The sequence below is a fragment of the Melozone crissalis genome, unplaced genomic scaffold (assembly GCF_028551555.1).
Source record: "Melozone crissalis strain CALT ecotype California unplaced genomic scaffold, PUWL_Pcris_2 ptg000016l_1, whole genome shotgun sequence".
Taxonomy (NCBI): domain Eukaryota; kingdom Metazoa; phylum Chordata; class Aves; order Passeriformes; family Passerellidae; genus Melozone; species Melozone crissalis.
The window spans coordinates 54,964,339-54,984,842 of NW_026535794.1; the positions used below are offsets into that span (position 1 = coordinate 54,964,339).

General features: G+C 39.8%; 1 protein-coding gene across 1 annotated transcript in view; it reads left to right on the forward strand.

Annotated features, from left to right (window-relative positions):
- Window positions 1–702: 702 nt before the first annotated feature.
- VPS41 (VPS41 subunit of HOPS complex) overlaps window positions 703–20,504 on the forward strand; it is a 109,266-nt gene continuing 89,464 nt past the window's right edge. The window contains exons 1-2 of the mRNA XM_054273825.1: window positions 703–763; window positions 4,528–4,566. Of these exons, the coding sequence (XP_054129800.1) occupies window positions 743–763; window positions 4,528–4,566 (60 nt within the window). The 5' untranslated portion in view covers window positions 703–742. The remainder of the gene's footprint in view (window positions 764–4,527; window positions 4,567–20,504) is intronic.

A 20,504-nucleotide genomic window follows, 5' to 3' on the forward strand; every position in this document is an offset into this window, starting at 1 on the left:
GGCGGAGATAGAAGTATGACAAACCGAAAATAGGAGGAGATGGCATTTACACATGGCATAAAAGGGGGGAATCTTTACTTGGCAAGCTCCTACGTGAAGTGGCAAGGATCCAAGAGCCCTGCACTCCGTACCCCGCGGTTATCTTTTGCTTATGCGCTATTATTGGAACCAAATTATCCCTTATTTTAATCAAATTATATTGTATCCAATTTCATATTTTTTAACTATTCAGTTAAAATTGCTACTACTTTTAATATTGTTTGGGGTTTTTTTATGATGGGATAATTGGGCAAACATAACAATGACAATTAAAGGGCCCGGTCCGGGAGCACTGGCAGTGCTGTGCACAACAGTGGCAGCAGGCAGGCTCTCAATGGCTCTTGGCTTCAGCTACACCCGAACCCTGATCAGGCGCCAGCTCATCAAGCACTGCGGTGGCTGCCTTCAGTCTCATCACAGCTGGGTGTACCATGGAGCTGCGAGATCATGCTGCTCTCCCTCAGAGAATCGATGGATTTCAGCTTAAAAAAGCGTCTCGCAGCTAAGGAAGGCGGAGAGGAAACTTAGCTGGGGTGTGCCCTCCGTTTTGTACGGCGTCGCCACCACACCTCAGCTGGGCTGAGGAAGGAAAAAAAGCGGGGGGGAGGGAAGGAAACGCTTGCTTCCCGCTGAAACTACATTTCCCAGAGTGCCTCCGCCTCGCCGGCTTCCTGCCCTCACATGACAGCTGCCTGGCTGCGCCATGGCGGAAGCCGGGGAGAAGGTAGAGACTGTCAATGCACTGTGGCCGCAGCGCTGAGGAGCGCGGCTCAGAGCGGGACGGCGGAAGCGCGGGACCGGGGCGGGGGCACCTGGGAGCGGAGGGGCGGAGGGACAGTGGGACAGTGGGGCACTGGGAAAGTGGGACAGTGCCTGTGCCAGGGGCAGAGGCCGGCAGCCAGCCCTGCGGGGTGCGGGGCCGTCGGAGGGAAGATGGAGGCAGCGGAGCCGGCGTCTGCCCGGGAGGGTGGGTTTAGAAGTGCGTCCGACGCCGCTGTGGAGCCAAGAGCTGTCTCTCTACCGAGGGACATAGAGACATGACCAAGTGCATTTCAACAAGGGAATTTTTTTCTGAGAAAAAAAACTTGAGGATTTTAGTGCTGTTTCCTTAATCGGCTGTTCTCCTAAAGCTCCCCGTCCCTAGATTGCTCTTTCCCAAGAAAAAATTAAAATAAAGGAAAAGATGCAGTTCCTGGCCTTTTCAGGTACTTTCTGAATGCTTGTTTGCTGAGCCAGTATTTGAACAGACAGCTGAGCTGTGCAATATTTGTCAGTCATAGATGCCCAAAAGTGAGAGAGTCTTGGAAATACTTCAAGGTAACCGGCCATGAGAAAGTTAGAGCATCTGGTTTCCACCTTCCCTGCTGACAGAGTTTTGTTGGGAGGGCTTGGCTTCCTTGGGGGAGAATTTTTTCCCCTGAGATTGATGAGTTTTTAACTGTGGCAGCCTTTGGAAGGATGAAACAAACTTGGACAAGTCTTCTCTAACAATACAGTAGATTAAACTAGCCTATGTTTTGCTCTCTTTGGACTGTGATAGGAGAGTTACTTTATTCATTTTGGTTTATTTCCTGTAGGTAGCATGCACACCTCTACTAAAAGGGCTGTGTGTGTGTTGTGCATGTGTTTCTGTAAAATTCAACTTTTGCATCTTTCAACTTCTGTCAGGTTTACATTATGGGCCTAAACACATAGTGGGTTACATATGGTGTTTGTAAAACCAGGGGAAGGGAAAACCCTATACCCATCATACTGGAAAGCCCACTTAAGAATATTTTGAGAAGTTATGTTGGATCTTTTAAGTGAGAGATTATAATGGTGAGACATTACTTCATATTTCTATGGTTTCCTGATCTGTGTTCCCTTACTTCATTCTTGGGCTACTTAAGCAACAGTGTTTGTCAGCTGCCTGAAGTGTACTGCTGATTTTCCCCTAGAGTCTGAGATTGCTAAAGACTGCTATTGTCAGTCTATATATAAAGACTGCTATTCCTACAGGATTTTGGATTCTGGTTGTCTACAAATCCCTTTTCAGGGATTTCCTTTCCACAGTTACAAGGCTACTAAAAAGTGGAAGTGGAGGATAATGCTTTCAGTTCATGCATTGGGAGGCAAGGCAAAGGAACCTAACAAAGCCCCAGGGCAATCATAACTACAGTTTACTGTTCAAGTTTGCCTAAACAAGTGGGAAAACCCAGGGAAAAAGCTTTTCATGGTAAGCTGCTACCAAAGTGTGTTTGTAGGTAAATATTAATTCTAAGCACCTTTAGCTAAGTTCTTGTCAGAGAACAAATACAATATTTGCATTGCATTCCTAAGCCAAAGCTCCAATTTTTTTCTATGTTATTTTCTGCAGTAAAACATAAATGCCATGAAGCATTTACCTGTATTTGTATGCCATTTATGAAATGTAGTATCTGAGATTGCAGTGCCTTGTGAATACAGTAGGGATACCAGGGTAGATGTCCTAAATAAAAATAGATATTTTCTTAGTTCACATGATTGATTATTGGAATCAACTTCTGGCATGCCCTAATTTTCTATGTCAATATCCTCTAGGGATGCCTTGCACATAACTTGTGGCTCAGTTAAGTGGCTCAGGTGGGTGTGAGGACCAGCTGCTGTCTCAGTGAGATGATAACTCCATCCTGCACGTGTGTTGGTCTGACAGCACGGTGTTAGATAGTGAATTCATCCTGTAAGTAAGTTTCCGTTCCTAGACAACCAAAACAATTGGAACCATGAGGGGCAGATGTAGTTGGTGTAGCTGCACTAGCAGAAATGTCACTTGCTGTAATTCCTTTGTTTGGGAGAGATTTTTTTTTCCCACTCTTTGTGAATACCATAAAACACCACAACAATAGTGCTATTAATTTTGATTTATTAAGGATTTGAGTAGATGGCTCTTGGTATTCAGAAGAGAAAATAATTGTTTTTTATTAGGAATCTGATGATGCTTTGTGTTGGACTTTGTATGTTGTTCTAGCTCATCCAGTCAGCTGGCAATATTACACCACACTGTTTTAGTTCAGTTCTCACTTGGTTATTGTTGAGATGCACAAAGATTGTATGTAACAAAATTGTAATTTCCTGAAAAGTTACAGCAGCTTGTGATTAGAGACTGGGAGATTAACAGACAAGCAGCTGGGCTTGCAAAGTTGAACCTAAACTTCAAGGATGCCAGGATTTTACTCCATCTTCCCTTGATTCCCATGTACTTTTAACTTGCAGTTTCCCAATTCATGACACAAGTGTAGACTACACTGATAACCCTTCTATGGGATGTGTATTTTAAAGGCGAGTCTGTCTGTAGTGTGTAAAATGGAGGAAATGGATGTCAGTGATTGTGGTAACACCTTGCATGAAGCTTCCAGTAGCTGGTAGAAGTGCTGCTTTGCTTCTGTCCCATCTGCTGTGATGGTCATTATGGGCAGCAATGTGAGCCTGCACTAATGAAAAGGAAGCCTTTGCTTTTGGTGTACAGGTCACAATCAGTGCATTATATAAACATAGAAAAGAAATAAATATGAGAAACAAAAATTTACACTGGTTGTCAGTGCATTAAATTTTCTCCCTTTTCCATTTTTCTCTAAGCTGTAGGTAAAGGTGTAATTTATTTTTTTTGTCTGGTCTGGTGGAATTCTGTACCTATTTATCTTACTCTTCAAAGACTCCCTTCATCAGATTTGAAATGCTGCTTTCTCTCATACTTGTTCTTTGTTTACATCATATTTTATTGCTAAAATGCCTACATTCACTGCTGGTGTATTAGTTGTAATCCTTTATTGCTATTGATAAAGATAAATACGTTAAGTAAATCTTCGTTTTGCTGACTTCTTTGAGGAGGCATTTCATCAGCAGATTTTCTCAGTGAGCAGATGAGAGATGAGCTGGAGTTGACTTAAAAAATTTTTTTTCCAGGGTAGAAAGAATCATCTTGCCAGAGAGATGTTTTAAAGGTACAGTTGTTTCGAAGGAGAAAGCCACATCTTGCATTAACATTAGATGGGAAGGAGAAAGTCATTGAATGCTGGATTTCTATGGAAAATGGTTTGAAATTATTAAAGTTTAAAATAAGCCTATTAACAGCTAAATTGTTGAATAGCAGAGGGGGCTTGTGGATAACTTGAGAATGCTGTTCTGCCATGAAAGTCAAGATATGGGCAGTTTCTTTGCAAAATTTACTACTGCTTCTGGAAGAGGGGAAGATAATCACAGGGACAGATTCTCAGATCCCCCAGTCACTCTCCCTTTTAGGGTAACTGCCAACAGAGTCCCTGCTGCTCCCGAGTCTCACTGAGACACTCAAATGAGAGTGCAAGCACGAATTGAGTATGAATGACAAGGATGGAAACTCTGAACTTTGAGTTGCTTCTGCTTTGTCTTTCATTTCTTAGTAAGGGTTTAAAAGTACTTCTTAAAGGGAAATACTGCTCAGTTATGTATATACATAGCTATTTACCCCTTTGTTTTTTGTGTCCTTTTCAGGAAACCAGGTCTTATGAGGAATCAACAGATGAATCCGAGGTAACCCTTCTTAAACTGTTTCATACTTGGATTTGTCAGTGTGGTCAGTGCTAGTTTTTTTGTCAATATGGAGTGAAAAATACTATTTCACTGGTTGTTTTTAGAAATTTGGCCAGTATTATGTACCAAGGATTGTCACTCTGATCTTAAATTATTAAAAAGAAGCTGTGAATTGCTATTAGAAGCTTCTTTATATTAAAAAAAAAAAACACATTCACCCCGTTATTGTAAAATTAATTATGTTGAGAGACAAATTGAAGTGCATTTGCTTCTGTTTTGATAAAATGAAAATTTGTAAGTATAATTATATATGCAGTAATACTACATTCAGGTAATTACTTTGTTGTTTTAATAGCTTCACAATCTCAACCTAATCATGTCCTGTAGACTCTCTATTCTTGAGATGATGTTTTGTCAACAATTGTCTCATTTTCTGGAGAGGTCTGCCTACACTGCTGTAGGTGATGGGAAAAGGAGGGCCTGCAGTGAAGAGAGAAAGGAAGCTGGAGAGAGTTAAGAGCTTGTCTCTGAGCAGTAATGTTATAAATAAAGCTCTTAGGAAGATTTTGTTTTTTACCAAGGGACAAATCTCCATGCTGGGTTTAAGCACTAAGCAGACAGAAATCCTCATTTCTATGACAGTGGATAGTGCAGAGACTGTAGTGGTGGATTCTGAAAAAATCTTTTTGCAGTGGAAGGTGGTTTTGTTTCTTGTGAGGTATTTTTTTTCTTTCTGCCATTGAGTGGTTGTCTTCAGTGGCACTGAATGGCAATACTGGTGAGAAGCAGAGGTTTTTGGCCCTTTAACATTGCTCTGTGGAACAGCTGCCCAGGCCAGACGTTTTTTTGTCCAGTGTGAAATGCCTTCATTCTGAATAGTGCTTTGTGATGTGGAGATAAACAATCACTGGGCAATGTGTCAGTAGAATAGTAATCCTCTCGAGGCTTGACATTCACAGGATAGTGAGCACAGATACTTACCTGCTGAGGTGCTTTTTTTTATCTTAAAGCTTATTGCAATGAGAAAATGGCACTTTTACTGGCCTTTCAAGATTTCAGCTTTAGCAAATGATTATTTACAGCAGAATTAATCACCAATGGGTTGCCAGATTGGTGGAGGTTTACTAATTTTTCCCTTAAGAAAAATAGGCATAATGCATCTTTCACAAAATTTAAAGTCCTAAAATTTCAACTAGACCTGTGTTAAAGTTGATATCTATTCTTAATGTTAATTTCACATGCAGAGAGAAGTGAAAAGAAAATTTATATATTGAGAATGCAGATATTGGGTCTAAAGAACAATTGTCATTCTAATGTCTATGAAAATGTTTTGCATTAGCCATCTTTAAGTCTAGTCTTTAGTATCTTGATCATCAGTATGAGAAATGACTCCTCACTTTTAAAAATTTCAAAGGTTTATTAAAAGCTTAACAAAATACAACAAATGAGTGAATAAGGAAGAAGGACAGCACGCTTGGAGTAGGTGACCCAGCAGCCACAGGCTGGCCTACAGAATGGCTGCTCTGTGTTTTACACCCCGGGGGTTGCACTGGACAGCCCTGTCCCCTCTTAAAGCCTGTCAGTCAACTCTTCTTCGCCGTTTACTGGTGGAGATCACTTTCTTACAACTTGGTTGGAGGTCAGGTGTTGCCATGCCATGTCTCCTAGTGACAAGCCTGCCCTCCTCCCAAATGCCCCTGCAAGGGGCACAGGCACCTGCCCTCCTTCCACATGTCCCCATTACCAAGGCCATCCCTTGGCAACAGTACCGGGAGAGGAAGGGGACTGCAGGGAGAACAGAGGACATCAAACCAACAAATCACAATAACATATCTATACATTGATAAAACTTCTCTTGACATGCACATAATAGTCATCTCTTTATTGTGAGAGCCAACCATCGCATTACCCATCTATAATAATCAGAAAATAGCTAATGGAATGAAACTGATTAGACTGTTTCTAAAGATTGTTCAGATAAAACCAAAATGGTAAAAGCACAAAGTGTAAAAATGTTCTCAGTGCTTGCTTATATTACTTGAAGTATGGTCAGAGCTTAGATCAAACTGATGGCTTCACTCCTAACTCTTGTGATCATAAAATTGTAATTATTTCTTTTGAATGGCCTGTAGTTTGAATAATCAGGGATGTATTTTATGGTGGTGGTTCTAGAATCAGAGACTCTGATTCCTGCAGCCTGTGTTGTTTTAGCCACTAAAAATATATTTATGGCATGGACTTCATAGACATCTTACCATAGTACTAAAAATTTTTACATATACAGTTACTCTTGCAATAAAATTAATTTAAATTCTTTGTATGAATTTTGAATATTGTTGAGTATTGTTACTAATTATTCCAGAGGGCACATGACACATATCAGACTTACATTATAGATGTGCTTTCTGTTAGGGAGAAATGCAATATTAAAATTTCCAATTTTGAGTAAATTATACCCCTAGATGTGTAAATAAGTATGGATTTTTTTTTCTGATGTTTTTACCCTTCTGTGCCATTATTTTAGCAAAGAATCAAATATACATTAATTCTATCTCATGCAGCAACTCTCTTACTATCATTCCTTTAGCATCTTCTACCAAATAAGATTCTAGTGCTGTTTTGCTACCTGCTTGGTGTATTTTGAAGGACAGGCTCTTTAACAATTGCCAGGATGCCCATTTGCACAGACTTGGTGGTAGAGCTTAATAGTAAGCCTCAAATGTGGAAGTCTGCAAAAACTGACTGTCTTCAATGTATGTCATCTGAAAGCTCATCAATGTCAGTTTTGTTCCAGCAATGGCTGCACAGGAGATTGAGTTCCTGAGGCTGCCCTGGTGTAAAATACTTCTCAGCTATTTAAGTTAGTGTGTAAAATGCAAAGGTATCAATGAGCAGAGATGGTGCATTTGTTCAGATCTTAAGTAGACCTTTCTTTCAATATAGAGATAGCTGAAATTACTAGTAAAATTTGTAGAACTGGTAGCACTTGTAGAAGTGCTATTACATTTCTTTCCTGGTAACTACAGTACAGTTGGCACTTTCCTATCATGTTCTTATATCTGATTTGGGGTATTACATGTTTTTTCTTTTCCCATAGTCAGACTACAATATATTATGCTAGGCTATGATGAGGAAGCTGTATATCTAATAGTCCTTTAATTCTTAGGGGAAAGTCTCCTTCTTTTGGAAGTAATTTTACTCATTCTTGAAACAGAGGTATTTTCTTTTTGTATGTTTGGCTTTAGACATTTGGTTTTGGTGTTTTTTGATGGGTTTTTGGGTTTTTTTGGGTTTTAAATTTTTTTTTAAGTATATTTGCATTACTTATCCCAACCTTGTCTAATCATCACATATGCAGTCAGATTTAAGGGTGGATCTTAGCAGGTTTGTTTGGCTGAAAAATCCTAGTTTCAATGTGGTTTCATTGGCTTACTTAATTTTATTTTATAGCACCTGAAGCTATATGTTTGGACTGTCACATTTGATGAGATCTAAAAAGTAGATAGCAAAGTAATCAGGCTTTTGGCTATTTGGAAACTGTGGAGGGAAAAAATATCCATAAATTATGTACAGCCTGAATCTGGATTTATTTTCAAATTATTTTTCTTCCTTGCAATGCATCTGTTGCTGTAAAATCTTTTCTCAGTTGAGCTGTGTTTTGTCAGACAGATAGTTATGTTTTGCCAACTAATTAGCAAAGAATTAAAGACTTAAAATTTTCTCCTCCATTCTAATTTACTACAGGGATTATTAGCAGATTGTGCTGATCCATCATGTGACTTTTTTACAGGAAGCACCCTTTCAAGAACAAATGTCCCTGGAATTATAAATGCGTGCTATGTCCCAAGAAAAGGTCCTTGATTATGTAAGGCATAAGTCACTGTTTGTGGTTTTGTTTCTTTTTTGACGCTGCACTGCAGCAGAAATTTTTTTTTGCAATTGTTTGCTTGCTAAACTACAAAAAAAAAAGCCATGTGGGTGCAGATGTTCTGCAAAGAGGTATTAGAATAGTATTTTTTAAAGATGGTACACTGATATCTGTATTCTTGCTTTTTTGTTAGATACATCAATGTGTTAGTCATCAATATTGCATATATTTTCATTCCAGCACTTCCATTTTTATATGTCCCCTTAACATGTTTTTGCTGTTTTGATCACTGTTACCCTGGGAAAGGGACATGTTTGTTCATTTAGTTTCTTGATTAGTTATTTAAGCACTATATTAATAAATTCTATGAGAATTTGTAGAGAGAAAGGTATTGTAGAAATTCCTGGTCGATCCAGTGCTCAAACTATTTCTGGTGGTTTAGAAATATCCCTCTCTGATACACTTTTACCACTGAGAATTGGTAATTCTTTAGGGTTTTGAAAACGGATTAGAGCAGGAACACAGCTAGGAGAAAATGTAAGCCTTAAAAAAAGGCAACTAAAAAGCCTTGATATTTTCTTTCTCTTTTCAGTGCACTCCAAGTTTTAGTCTTGTAGGTTGGGTCTGGATTAGGTCAAAGCAATTAAATCATTTCGAGTAAATAAAGCATCTGGTGAAAAAGGCTCCTTGTCATATTGTGTTTCCATCAAAGCGTTCTCTTAACATGGGGTGTGGAGCACTGGGCTGGAAGAGGTAAGCTGTTCTGTGGATAGTAGCATTTGAAGGGGCATCAGCATTGCAAGAAAAATGGATGCTTGAAAAGTAGATGTGGCTGCTGTACTTCAGTCTGAGTTGCCTTTTTTTGTCTACGGTCTGACCTTTTCCAAAGTAATTATTTTAATCGTGCCACTTTTCCTTATTACTGAATAGTTGTACGCTAGATTATTTTTTAAAATGTAAAATGGGAGAAAAATGCTCAAAAAATATATTCTGTTTCATATATTGGACATCTGAAGAGAGATTGCTTCTCTCTGTATGACTTTAAATTAAATTGGCCTTTTGGGGAGAATGGAAGGAAAAGTTACATAAATTCCAAGTACTAAGTTCTCCTTATTGATGAGGAAATGTAACACGCAAATAATTTATCAATTTGAGTCAGTAGGGTGAGCATAGTAAAATATTTATTGAAGTTTAAATGGAATCTTTTCCTGCATTAATTTGAAAAACAAGTTTGCAATGACTACTAACTAATAATAAACATTATTAGAGGATTGGCTCGCAGGAAAGATATGAATTATTGCAATATTCTTTTAAGATGTTCTGGTTTTGAGTGAAAATTAAATACTTCATTTAATGAGCTATTAATATTAACCAGAAGTGCCTGTTCTATTTGTGTGTTGTGGAATACATAAAAAGTAAAAATGCTGCTGTGCTTACATACATTAAAAGCAATTGCAAAGCTACTGTGTTAGCAGAGTATGCAGATGCGGCTTTCCCAAAACATTAAATGTATTTCGCTGTCTGGAATAACACTCCTGGCTGCAAAAAGCAAGTAATGGTGAAATTCAGCTCTTCCCCAGTGGTGGGTAGGTGAGCTTCAAAAACTGCTGTTCTCAAAACCGCACTGTCAGCGTTTCATATGCAGTAGATCACAAGGTGGCAACCGGGTTGCTTGAATAGTGTTCACAGGGGAAACAAATGTTTGCCCAAGTTCCTTACTCAGCAAAAGGACAATAAAAGTAGAAATCCATAGCTTCATTGATATTTGGACTGAGTTTGGATTTTTCTGTGCTGGAATTGGATTTGGACATGGAAGATGAAACAGCCTACCCTGTGCTGCCTCTGTATAGGACACTTGGTGTGGATGGATGTATCCTATGTTTTTGAACACTGAAGTGGATTTGGAAGTTTCAGGTGTTCTTTGTCATGCACAAAACCATAAGCAAAATAAACTGAGGTAGTTGAAATGAAACCAAATTATATTATATTGACCTTCTACTACTATTTTTTTAAACATGCCATTTTATGAGGATTGGTCATGTGCAAGTATGTCATCTCTGTGTTACTTATGCTTCGAAACTTGGCTGATGCCCAGCTCCTTCAAATCTGTAGGAGTAAATCTTCAATTGGTGTTGTGCAAAAATAGTCTAATATTCTGTATGTCACAACAGTTTTGTGAAGAAATAAAATGCTCCCTGTTTTGTCTTTCATCTGTGTCATTTCATACTGTAAATGCAGCCCATTTTGAGACATTCACAGGCAGCCATATAATCTTAATTCCATGCTCCTGGTGTATATCTGCATTTTCCCAGAGTATTAAATAAATCCCTATGGAAAATACGTGGTGAGAACAGAAAGCTGCTGTGTGAAATTTTACCATCCTAATCCATATTTACCAATTTTACAGCTAGGTACTGGAAAAGCGTTGGTGATGTGCCTTATGAACAGTTGTAAAGGAATGAGATCAGAGGTTATTCATGTTTTTCACAGAACTACCATTACTGTATTTTCACCATAGAATTAGGGGAAAATATTTTTAGCAGCATAAGTCACAAACATGCTGTCATAGTTTAGAAATTTCAGTCTTCGTGCCTTTTTTGTGTACCAATAGTTGCAGATTTCTTGTACAAGTTGAAAACTGTAATGGGTTTCTAGCTTTTATTCACTATTGCTCTACCTGCTTTTGAACCAGTGACTTCAGGATGAAATGCTCTTTGCTATTCTCAGCAAATAATTTTTTAAACCAGTTTTTTTTTTTCCTGCTTTGTTAAAATTTTCCTTTAGGAACAATTTTTTTTAATGAAAGTAATGGAGGAAAAGAGGTCTGTGTTCTCTCAGTGAGCTTCCAGAGGGTCTGGTAAAGTGCTCAGGATTCAAATTCAGCACAGTAAATAAAACAACAACTTGCAATAAAATGGTATTGCAGTTTTGGTATTATCAAGCAGCCAGGTTAAAGGCCTTGGTCTGAGTTTTTCTTGGTATTCTGTTAGAGATTTCATTGCATTGATAGAAATTGAGTTAGGATCCTAATTCTGAAAATAGCATAGATAGTCCCTGTATCACTGAGGTAGGAGCTGAAGTCTGGAAACCATATCCTAGGGATGGAGAAACGGTAATGATGAAGCTGCACTTCATAATAGTTACACAGCCTGTTACAATAATTGTCCTTGTTTGTTCTGTGGCACTTGATTCTTCAGCAGAGGTGGATATATCATCCAAAATAGTGGGGGAGGGAGTGCTTTCTTCTGCTTGGTTCTGGATTTCTTTTCTTCTGAAGGAAGGCCAGGTAAGACCTAGAAATGGCCAATCAGGGAAGCTGTGTTTGCATCACTTTAGAACACAGAACATTTGTTTTTTTCTTTTTAAAAAACAGATATGGGGACATCTACTTGAGGAGCTTTAATAAATGAGTTTGAGGTATGTGATGGGTTGATGCTGGCCAAACGCCAGTGCACCTATGAAAATCATTTATTAATTTTTTTCTGTTATAGTTAAGCAGAGGGAGGGGAAAGAAAAACTCAAGGGGTGAGATAAGGATTAGGAGAAAACACTTTAAGGGCAAAACAGGCTTAAAACTCTAAAAGGTATAAAGGAAGAAAAATTCGTTAACAGAATTAAAAGAGGATAATGAAACTAAAATAAACTTTCAGAACACCTTTCCCCCCATGCACTTCATGAATTACAGGGAAACTTGTATTATTGTCCTCACCACAGCTTTCAGAAGAATTTTAGCTCTGACACTTGGAGCACCTCCTCCTCTCCCTCCCTCTTTTTCACCTACCTTAGCGTTCTCATGCTGTTCTCATGAGAGCATGTTTTTCCTTTTCTCTGACTCAGGAGAGAATTGGTGTTTGTTGGTGTGGTGGGTTAAATACCGGTGCACTCACTAGAATATACTTACTTATTTCTTGTTCTGAGATAGGATTAGGAGGAAAGCAAAGTAGGCTCAAAACTTGGAAAGGGTATAAAGAAAACTTTATTAACAGTAATGAAAAGAAAGAATAATAAGAATCAGAATAAAACTTTTAGAACACTTCTCCTCCCCCCACAACCTTTTCTTTCTCACTAACAACATACGGAAACAATTTAGTCAGTTTATCACTTCTATCATAGTCATTCTTCAGTTCACTTAGGGAGAGGAGTCCCTCTTGTTAATTTATGGAGACTTTTCTACAAGAAAACAGTTCTCTTGTGGCTTTTAATTTCCACGAATAGCCGTCCGGAAATCTGCAATCGTGAAGTCCCTCCCATTTTTCACAGCCTTCCCGACAGCTACATTTATGGGCCATGTCAACTTATGAGGTCCTATTTTAAGGATGAACTGTTCAAGAGCAAAGGTTCTCTTTATCTGTCTTTGAGATCATCTCTGAGAACAGAGATCTTCTTTCCCTGGGGCAGACAGTCTTCATCACTTTTTTCTCTCTCTCTGTTCAAACTTCTTGTGGGATCACAGCTACTTCAACATTTGCTTACTTTAGCATAGAGGCTTTTGCTCATATCTACAGTTTGAACACTTAATCTCCCCATACTTGCAATGAGTTACAGGGAAAAAGAGTCTGGTGTATCAATTACATTCTTCTCTGTAGCTTTACAAGAGGATTTCAGCCTCAAGAGCAAGGCATTTTTTCATCCCTCCCATCTGGGACTTGACTCTTTCTTCACTGACCTTGGTGTCTTCATGTTGTTCTTCTATGTGTTCTCACTCTGTCCTTTTTTCTCACTTGAGGGAGGATTGAAGGTCTGCAAGTCTTACCTGTAGCTGGGGGCTTGCGTGGGGCCTGCAGATGGTCATGTGAGCCCAGCCACGCTCGGTAGCTTGCGGCCAGAGCCTGGGCTGGGCTGGGCTGGGCTGGGCTGGGGGAGCGGCCAGAGCCATGGCTGGGCTGGGATGGGCTGGGGGAGCGGCCAGAGCCATGGCTGGGCTGGGATGGGCGGGGGGAGCGGCTGGGATCTCCGCAGCCAGGCCAGGGCTCAGCTGCAGCACGCCAGGGGCCGATGGCCTCCCCTGCCCTCCCCCTGCCCAGCACTTGATGGGGCCTGGCCCCGTGGCAGAGCCCACCCAGCCCGGCCGAGCTGACATGGAGGCCGGGCTGGCCTTGTTTCCTGTTCAGGCCAGAAGCAAAAGAGAACTTCTTGGTATTTTTTTGTCTTTAACATGTATATTCACAGAGGCACATGTAGCTTACTCAGTGGTTTAACAGATTGTCAATTCTTAAAACTAATTACTGATTGGTTTTTTTGTCAGACACGGAGGAAACTGCTAGCAGCTTTTCTTAGCTTTTCTCAGGCACTTCTGTGAATGCGTCCAATGCAAAACCAGCACAGCAGGTTCATTTGTTCTCAAGTTCTGCCAATTGAAATAGTTTTTGTAGAATTCGGCAGTGCTGAAAGGTTAATCTTGTCCAGGCTGTGCAGTCAGGGAATTGGTCGTTGTGCCTCTCTCTCAGTTGGTCACATGGGCTCTGCCGGCACTGTGCAAGCCGTGGCGGCTGCCAGCTCCACTCCGCGCCTTTTCTTCATTCAGAACACCAAAAAAAGAAAGGCTGCTGCCCCTGCTTTTGTCTTTCTGTCTGCACCATGGCTGGTTAAAGGTGTCCAAGTAAATAAAGTCCATTACAAGCCATGTTGAGAGAGCTGCAGCCATGCCGGGGTCCAGCAACCCCCTCTGGGAAAGGGGCCCTGTGACCGTGTTCACAGGGGACTTACGATGAGGGAAGAGACGAGGATCTGACTCCATGTTTCAGAAGGCTTGATTTATTATTTTATGATATATATTATATTAAAACTATACTAAAAAAATAGAAGAAAGGATTTCATCAGAAGGCTAGCTAAGAAGAGAAAAAGAAAGAATGATAACAAAGGCTTGTGGCTCAGACTCTGTGTCCAAGCCAGCTGACTGTGATTGGCCATTAATTAGAAACAACCAACATAGGCCAATCACAGATCCACCTGTTGCATTCCACAGCAGCAGATAACCACTGTTTACATTTTGTTCCTGAGGCCTCTCAGCTTCTCAGGAAGAAAAATCCTAAGGAAAGGATTTTTCATAAAAGATGTCTGTGACAGGGCCCCAGCTGGCCCCCTACTCAGCTGTACAGAGCAGAGAGCAAGAGAGCTTCCTGTGTTTTCTTCATTCTTGAATGTGTTATTGTAGAGGCGTTTCCAGCTTTTCTAATCGGCTTAGCAGAGTGCCAGTTTTCCAAGCTAGCCATTGATTGGTTTTGCCAGGCATGCCCGAAGCCACTAGCAGCTCCTCACGGAGAATCACTTCCACGGCTGACTTTTTCCCTCTTCACTAAAAATCAGTTATTGCAAAATCAGCACAAGGTGCTATCTCTTTAAGGACCAAATTAGATTCTAAATTATGCTTCATGTATTTCTTGATTGTAAAGAGTAACAATCTTCTAGAGATTTTGCAACAATGAAAATAAAAAAATTAAATCTTTGTTGTGAATTTCCAGCTATTTTTTCAGAATTAATGATTATTTAAATTATTTCTAAACTATAACATGGGTTCCGGTTGATGTGAGAAGAAGCAGGATTTGGGCTAGGGTTTTTTCCTGACTTCCATGTCAGAATGGCAGGCAACAGGTTGTCTTGTTTGCAGTTTCTTTCAAAAGTGGCAGCATCAGAGGCAAACACCAAAGAAGCCTGACATTACAATGGAAGAACTTTGAGTAAATAGCTGCCTCCTTTACAATGATAGTGTTACATCCTCATTGCCCACCTCAGTAATTTGCATCTGTTGACAATTTTGACTTCTAAAACTTTCCAAAGAAAAACCTTTATCCTACCCCTATTCTGACCAGAATTGGTCATCATCTTCAAATAGATTTTTCCCAGTGATGCTGAGGAAATGTAAGACTCTACTGGTAATGCAGTTAATAGTGGGTCAGATTGCTTGAACATGTCTGCTTTAAGGGTAGAAGGAAGTGGACAAATATTCCTGGGTTCCTTCTGATAATATACCAATTTAATGTGTAGAGTTCAAAACTTCTACCCCTCATCTTTAAAGTACAAGTTATATTCTGATGCCTGCAGTCATAAGGCAATAGTAGGATTTATAAAGACCAACTGTTTTGTGACTGTGAAATAGGAATATAACAAGGAAGAGGTGGAGGAAACAAATTTACCTCATCACAGGTGTAACCCAGTTGTTATTGTACTTAACGTTGTGAGCAAGGTAAGCATTTAGTAGGTAAAGATTAGGAGTTTTTCCTCATCTTCGTGTTCTTAAAAAACAAACAAAATAACCTTTTAATTGGTTTTACCAGATAGTGCAGGGACTTTGACATGGTCAGGGGTGGAAGCCAAAGGGATCTCCCAACTGTGTTGTGACATGATGATGTCACTTCCTTAAATTCATCAACAGATGTTAGCAATTTGTTACAACTTGCTGCTTAATATTTTCTACTTTTATTAGCCCTCCTGCATGTGTTGTCATGTGTTGCTCCCATGTGATATTTTCACTTGCAGCAGGTTTTTTTCCTAGATATTTTTATTCATTTGCCGTATTCCCTTGTATTGCAAATGAGCGGTGTGTTCATTTGCATATGTCAACCTCAAATTAGTAAATAAAATTCCTTTTTTCCTTCCATGTATTATAAGAACATCTGTGTTTTTAATATATGGAAAGAGGTCGTGGAAATACAGGATGGCAATTGTCTGCATTGCCAAATCCATTTGCTCAGTGGTCAGTCTTGATCTCTGTCTTCTGAATGTCTCTGAGCTCTGTGGGTCTGCTGCTGAGATGGGAGCTGTGGCCTGCCTTTTGCAAGAACCACCTGTAGTATATTTGGTGAGCTGTTCGTGCTGGATTCTGGTGTCCTGTGAACAGCTGTTTCATGTCAGGCTATAAGCAGTCATTAAAAACCCTGTATTCGGAAGCTGTGTCATCAAGGTTGCCTGACTGGAAGTGAGCTTCTGACTGAGGACATGGCAGTTTTGGAGAGGAAGAAGATCCTGGCAGGCACACTGAAAAGTGTTGAAATTGGACTTGTAGTCTAGGCTGAGAGGGCTTGATAAAGTATTTGAGGGAAGTTAGGGTATCAGCAAAGATCCATCTGAGGATTACAAGGGGATGGAGCGGAGGAGAGTTGTAAGAGGGGGGCCTGGGGAAGACTTGTGAGCCTTCAAGACTCTGCAGTCTTAAAAGTGGAGGTTAAGTGTTAAGAGTGGGAGCCAGGCTCTTTATGTGTTTTGTATAATTGGATTACAGGTGGGTTGGATTGACTGGTACTGTGAAGGCAGTCCTTCAGTCCTTTAACCTTCATAATATTGTGGTGGGGCAGAGTCACTGTTTTCGTTTTCTATTTGTGTCCCGAAGCTGAGAGTAACCCTGTCAGCAGACCCAGTCCTACAGAGCTGTAGTGGAGAGTTGCTCTGCCTGCATCTTGCCTTGTTGTCCAAATCAGCAAAGTTGAAGAATTTGCTCATTGTCCTAGCTGACCAAGGGTGTCTAAACTGAAGCATTATTTCCAGGGTGAAGAAACTGTATGGTTTGTCAATTACTGTCACTAGACACAAGAAAAGCATGGCAAGTCTTAGTTTTTTAGCATACAGCTACTAGAAAATGTTCTAGTGTGAAATATGGTAAAGAAGGAAGTGAGAAATTATGCACATGGATATTCGCGGGGTGATATTGAGAATATAGAGGCTTCTGTGTGATTATCTGGATTACCAGATGGCCTGAGCCACATTTAGCCTGAATATAATGTGGGTAGAGAAAACTAGAGATGACACATAAGTGAACCTGCTTGTCTGAGGGACTTAGTGTTAGATATTTTCCCTGTAGATTTTGGGGAGTGGGATTCGGCAAATGTAACATCAGATTCATCTGTAAATCCATATTCCTTTACCTTGAATGAATGGAGATTAGTTGGGTCCTAGCAAAGGTCTGAGGCTGAAAATAGTCACAATTTCTTTATTGGGCCAAAGGAGGCATTATGACCCATTTGGTGCTGCTCCCAGATATAGAAATGCTGTGAAGGTTTAAATAAAAAGCTTTATCTGTATCTTTTGTTGGGTAGTACTTGTCTTGTCATGGAAATCTTGTGGCAGTTAACCTTAAGTTTGTAAGGTTCTTGTTGGGCTCCCTTGTCCAAAGTAAGGTTTGCACAGCATCCTGGGTGCAATCCTGCCCTTCCAAGCCATTCTGGTGATGAAAAGGGTTTGCAGAGAGCCAGGGGGTCAGATGTTGGTGTTAAAACCTCACTGATGATGTTCCTTTCATAGCAGTCTGGCTAGAAGTCATCCATTCTGCTTCTCAGCCATACACCAGACGCTTGGCTAAGTACTCTTTGCTCCCATGTCAAATAAGGCATTTATAGATGAAAGATCATTTCCAGCCAACCTCCTAGGCCCTCAAAACTAAAGCTGAGACAATCAGTCAATGCCCTAATTAAGACATAATCTCGATTAAAAAAATTAGGATTTGGAGGTGGTTATACCTTGGATCAAGTCAAGATGTCAAAACCAAGGAAAGGAATAAATGATGTTGGCAACTCTTCTGCTGGGTATTTTGCTGCGCTTTGAGCTTCTGCACATATACAAGAGAAATAAGGAACTATCCCTGGAGACTTCATTTTGGGGCTTGAGGTCTTTTTATGTTGGTTTCTTTTTATATTTGCCATTGAATTTCTGTAAGAAGTGGAGATGCCCCCAGTGGAGCACTAAGGAGGTGTTTATTCATTTTTGCATAACTTAAGGTGTTCTATGAGGTTTTATTTTAATTCAAAAATAATTTGAGTTGGTTTCTTTGTTTCTACTGGAGATTTTCATATAGTGTGTAAACTAGTAATTCTGGAACTCTAATTAGTTTAATTTTTTTCTTCTGTGTGATAGTGATGACTATTTAAATAAATAAAGTGCTGATATGGTTTCTCAAGGTCTGACCTGTATTAAATGTCAAGAAAAGTTACTCGCACAAAGTGCCAAGTAGTAGTTTCTTCTCACCTTTTTGCAGTAGTATTGGGGTTTCACTTTCTGCAGCAGAATGAGATTTTTTGGTTTGGTTTTGTTTTTTTTAATAAGATTTTATAATGTGTCAAAAACATTAAGTGTTCAGACACACAGAGGCAGAGCATTTGAAAGACCCAGTAAGCTAGAGGGTGTTGCAATTTAGGAATAGTACTCCTCGCTTTAGGGCTCTCACTGACACTCTACAAACCACATGCTTCTTGCTTACTCCCCTCCTCCCCTTCCCCTGGGGTGGGCTGGAGAGGAGGAGACACAAAAGGGAAAGATGATGGGTTGAGATAAGAACAATTTACTGGAAGCGACAATGAGATAAGAAAATGAAGAGTTAACAGCACAGTACTAATAACTAAAGTGTACAAGAGAGAGAGAGAGAGTGATTCACATGTGAAAATACTCACCCGTACTCACCTGCTACTCTGGGTTGGAACCAGCATTATACAACCCATCCTGTGGTCAACCAGAAGGAACCCTTTCTCCTCAGAGAAGGGGTTCCTTCTCCTCAGTGTGGGTCCTCCCCACACTTGGCAATGGCATAGGTGGTGTAGGATAGCCTCTCTGTCCTAGCCATGCCTCCCCTGGTTACTGCAAAAATGGACCCTGTCCTGGCCAGGAGGAAATGAAGTAATTCACTATTTTTCTTATAATCTCTGAAATCAATGTAAACTTGAATTAAAGCATGTAAAAGAAGAAAATTAACTGTAGAGTTTTTGTTTATCTTGTCTTTTTTTCTTTTTCAGACATAGCCTTTTAAGAAGTCCTATGACCCTAGAGCTTTGTTGGAGTAGGGTGTAAGTGTGTCCTTTTTGAAATTGCTTCGGTGATGGACTTCAGCTGTCTTTGTATTGGAGTTTAAATGCTTTGCAGGATCAAAACTTGCAGGCATAAACAAGGCTGGAATGGACATTTAGAGTAATAGCAATTTTATCTGGGACCGGACAGAAGATGTGCAGCAAAGGGGAAGGACACTTGCCTTATAATGTATGCAATGTTTATTTCCATAAAGGCTTTGAAAAACTTTGAGGGCAAATTGTGTGGTAAGGATGACACTTTGGCTATCAGTACTTGTAACATAATTTGAGTATCTGTAATCAATAGAACAATGTTCATGTGACAGTCTGTCCTGTAGGCAGATCCTCTGCTCCAGGAGCAAATATGGGCTAATGAAATAAGTCTGGGAACTGCCCACAGGTTCCTTCTGGAAATTTTCTTCACAAGGACTGATTTCAGATTTTTTTTCTTTTTTCCTACTCATGGTTCCAGCACAGCAGTTCTTGTAGGCAAAGCTAGGAAATATGGGGCAGAATATCTGAAGAAGGTTGTGAACCTGAGTTCAAAAAGGCTGGCGAGAGTCCCTTGCAGTGGTACTGGCCTGTTGAGAGAGCTTGTTGCACATGTGTAGCTTTTGTTAGTTTTGTAAATCCGTTCCAGAAGAAGAGTTGGTATTCCATAGGCACTGGGTGAATGAGAAGGAGTTTGTTTTCAGTTCAGGAGTGTTCAGCAATGACAACTGGAAGAGCTCTCAGTATGAAGGAGTTTGTATTAGTCTTAGGGGCTAATCAGAGTATTTCATTCAGTTGGAAATGTGCTTTCAGTGAGAAATGTTTATGGATGTCTGTTCTTTACAGCATATTTTAGCGATATGCCCGCTAGCTTTAGCTTTAAAAGGCAAGTGAAAAATCAAATGGAGTATGAGTTTCAAGTTAGCATTCCTGTTATTGAAAAATGCTCATTATTTATTTTATCACATCACCTTCCTCCTGACAGCTCTGTGGGTCTCCTTGCCTCTCAGAATTTAAGGCTGCCATGTGTGCTTTACAAAATTGCTTTACACATTTTGTGCAGTAAATATTTATTTTTCTCTTAAAACATTTGTCAAGAATATCAAAATTTAGTATTGTTATTTCAGATAATTTTAGGCATTAAATATTGAAGCAGTATTAAGTGTTGATACAAAAAGCAGTGTTACAAAATTTATTTTCAAATTTTTAGAATCCTCTAGGAGGGTTTAATTAAAAGTGTCATACAGTTAGTAAAAATACATGTAAATTCAGCAATTGATTTTTTAATTATTTTTTCCCTTAAAAAAGGAAAG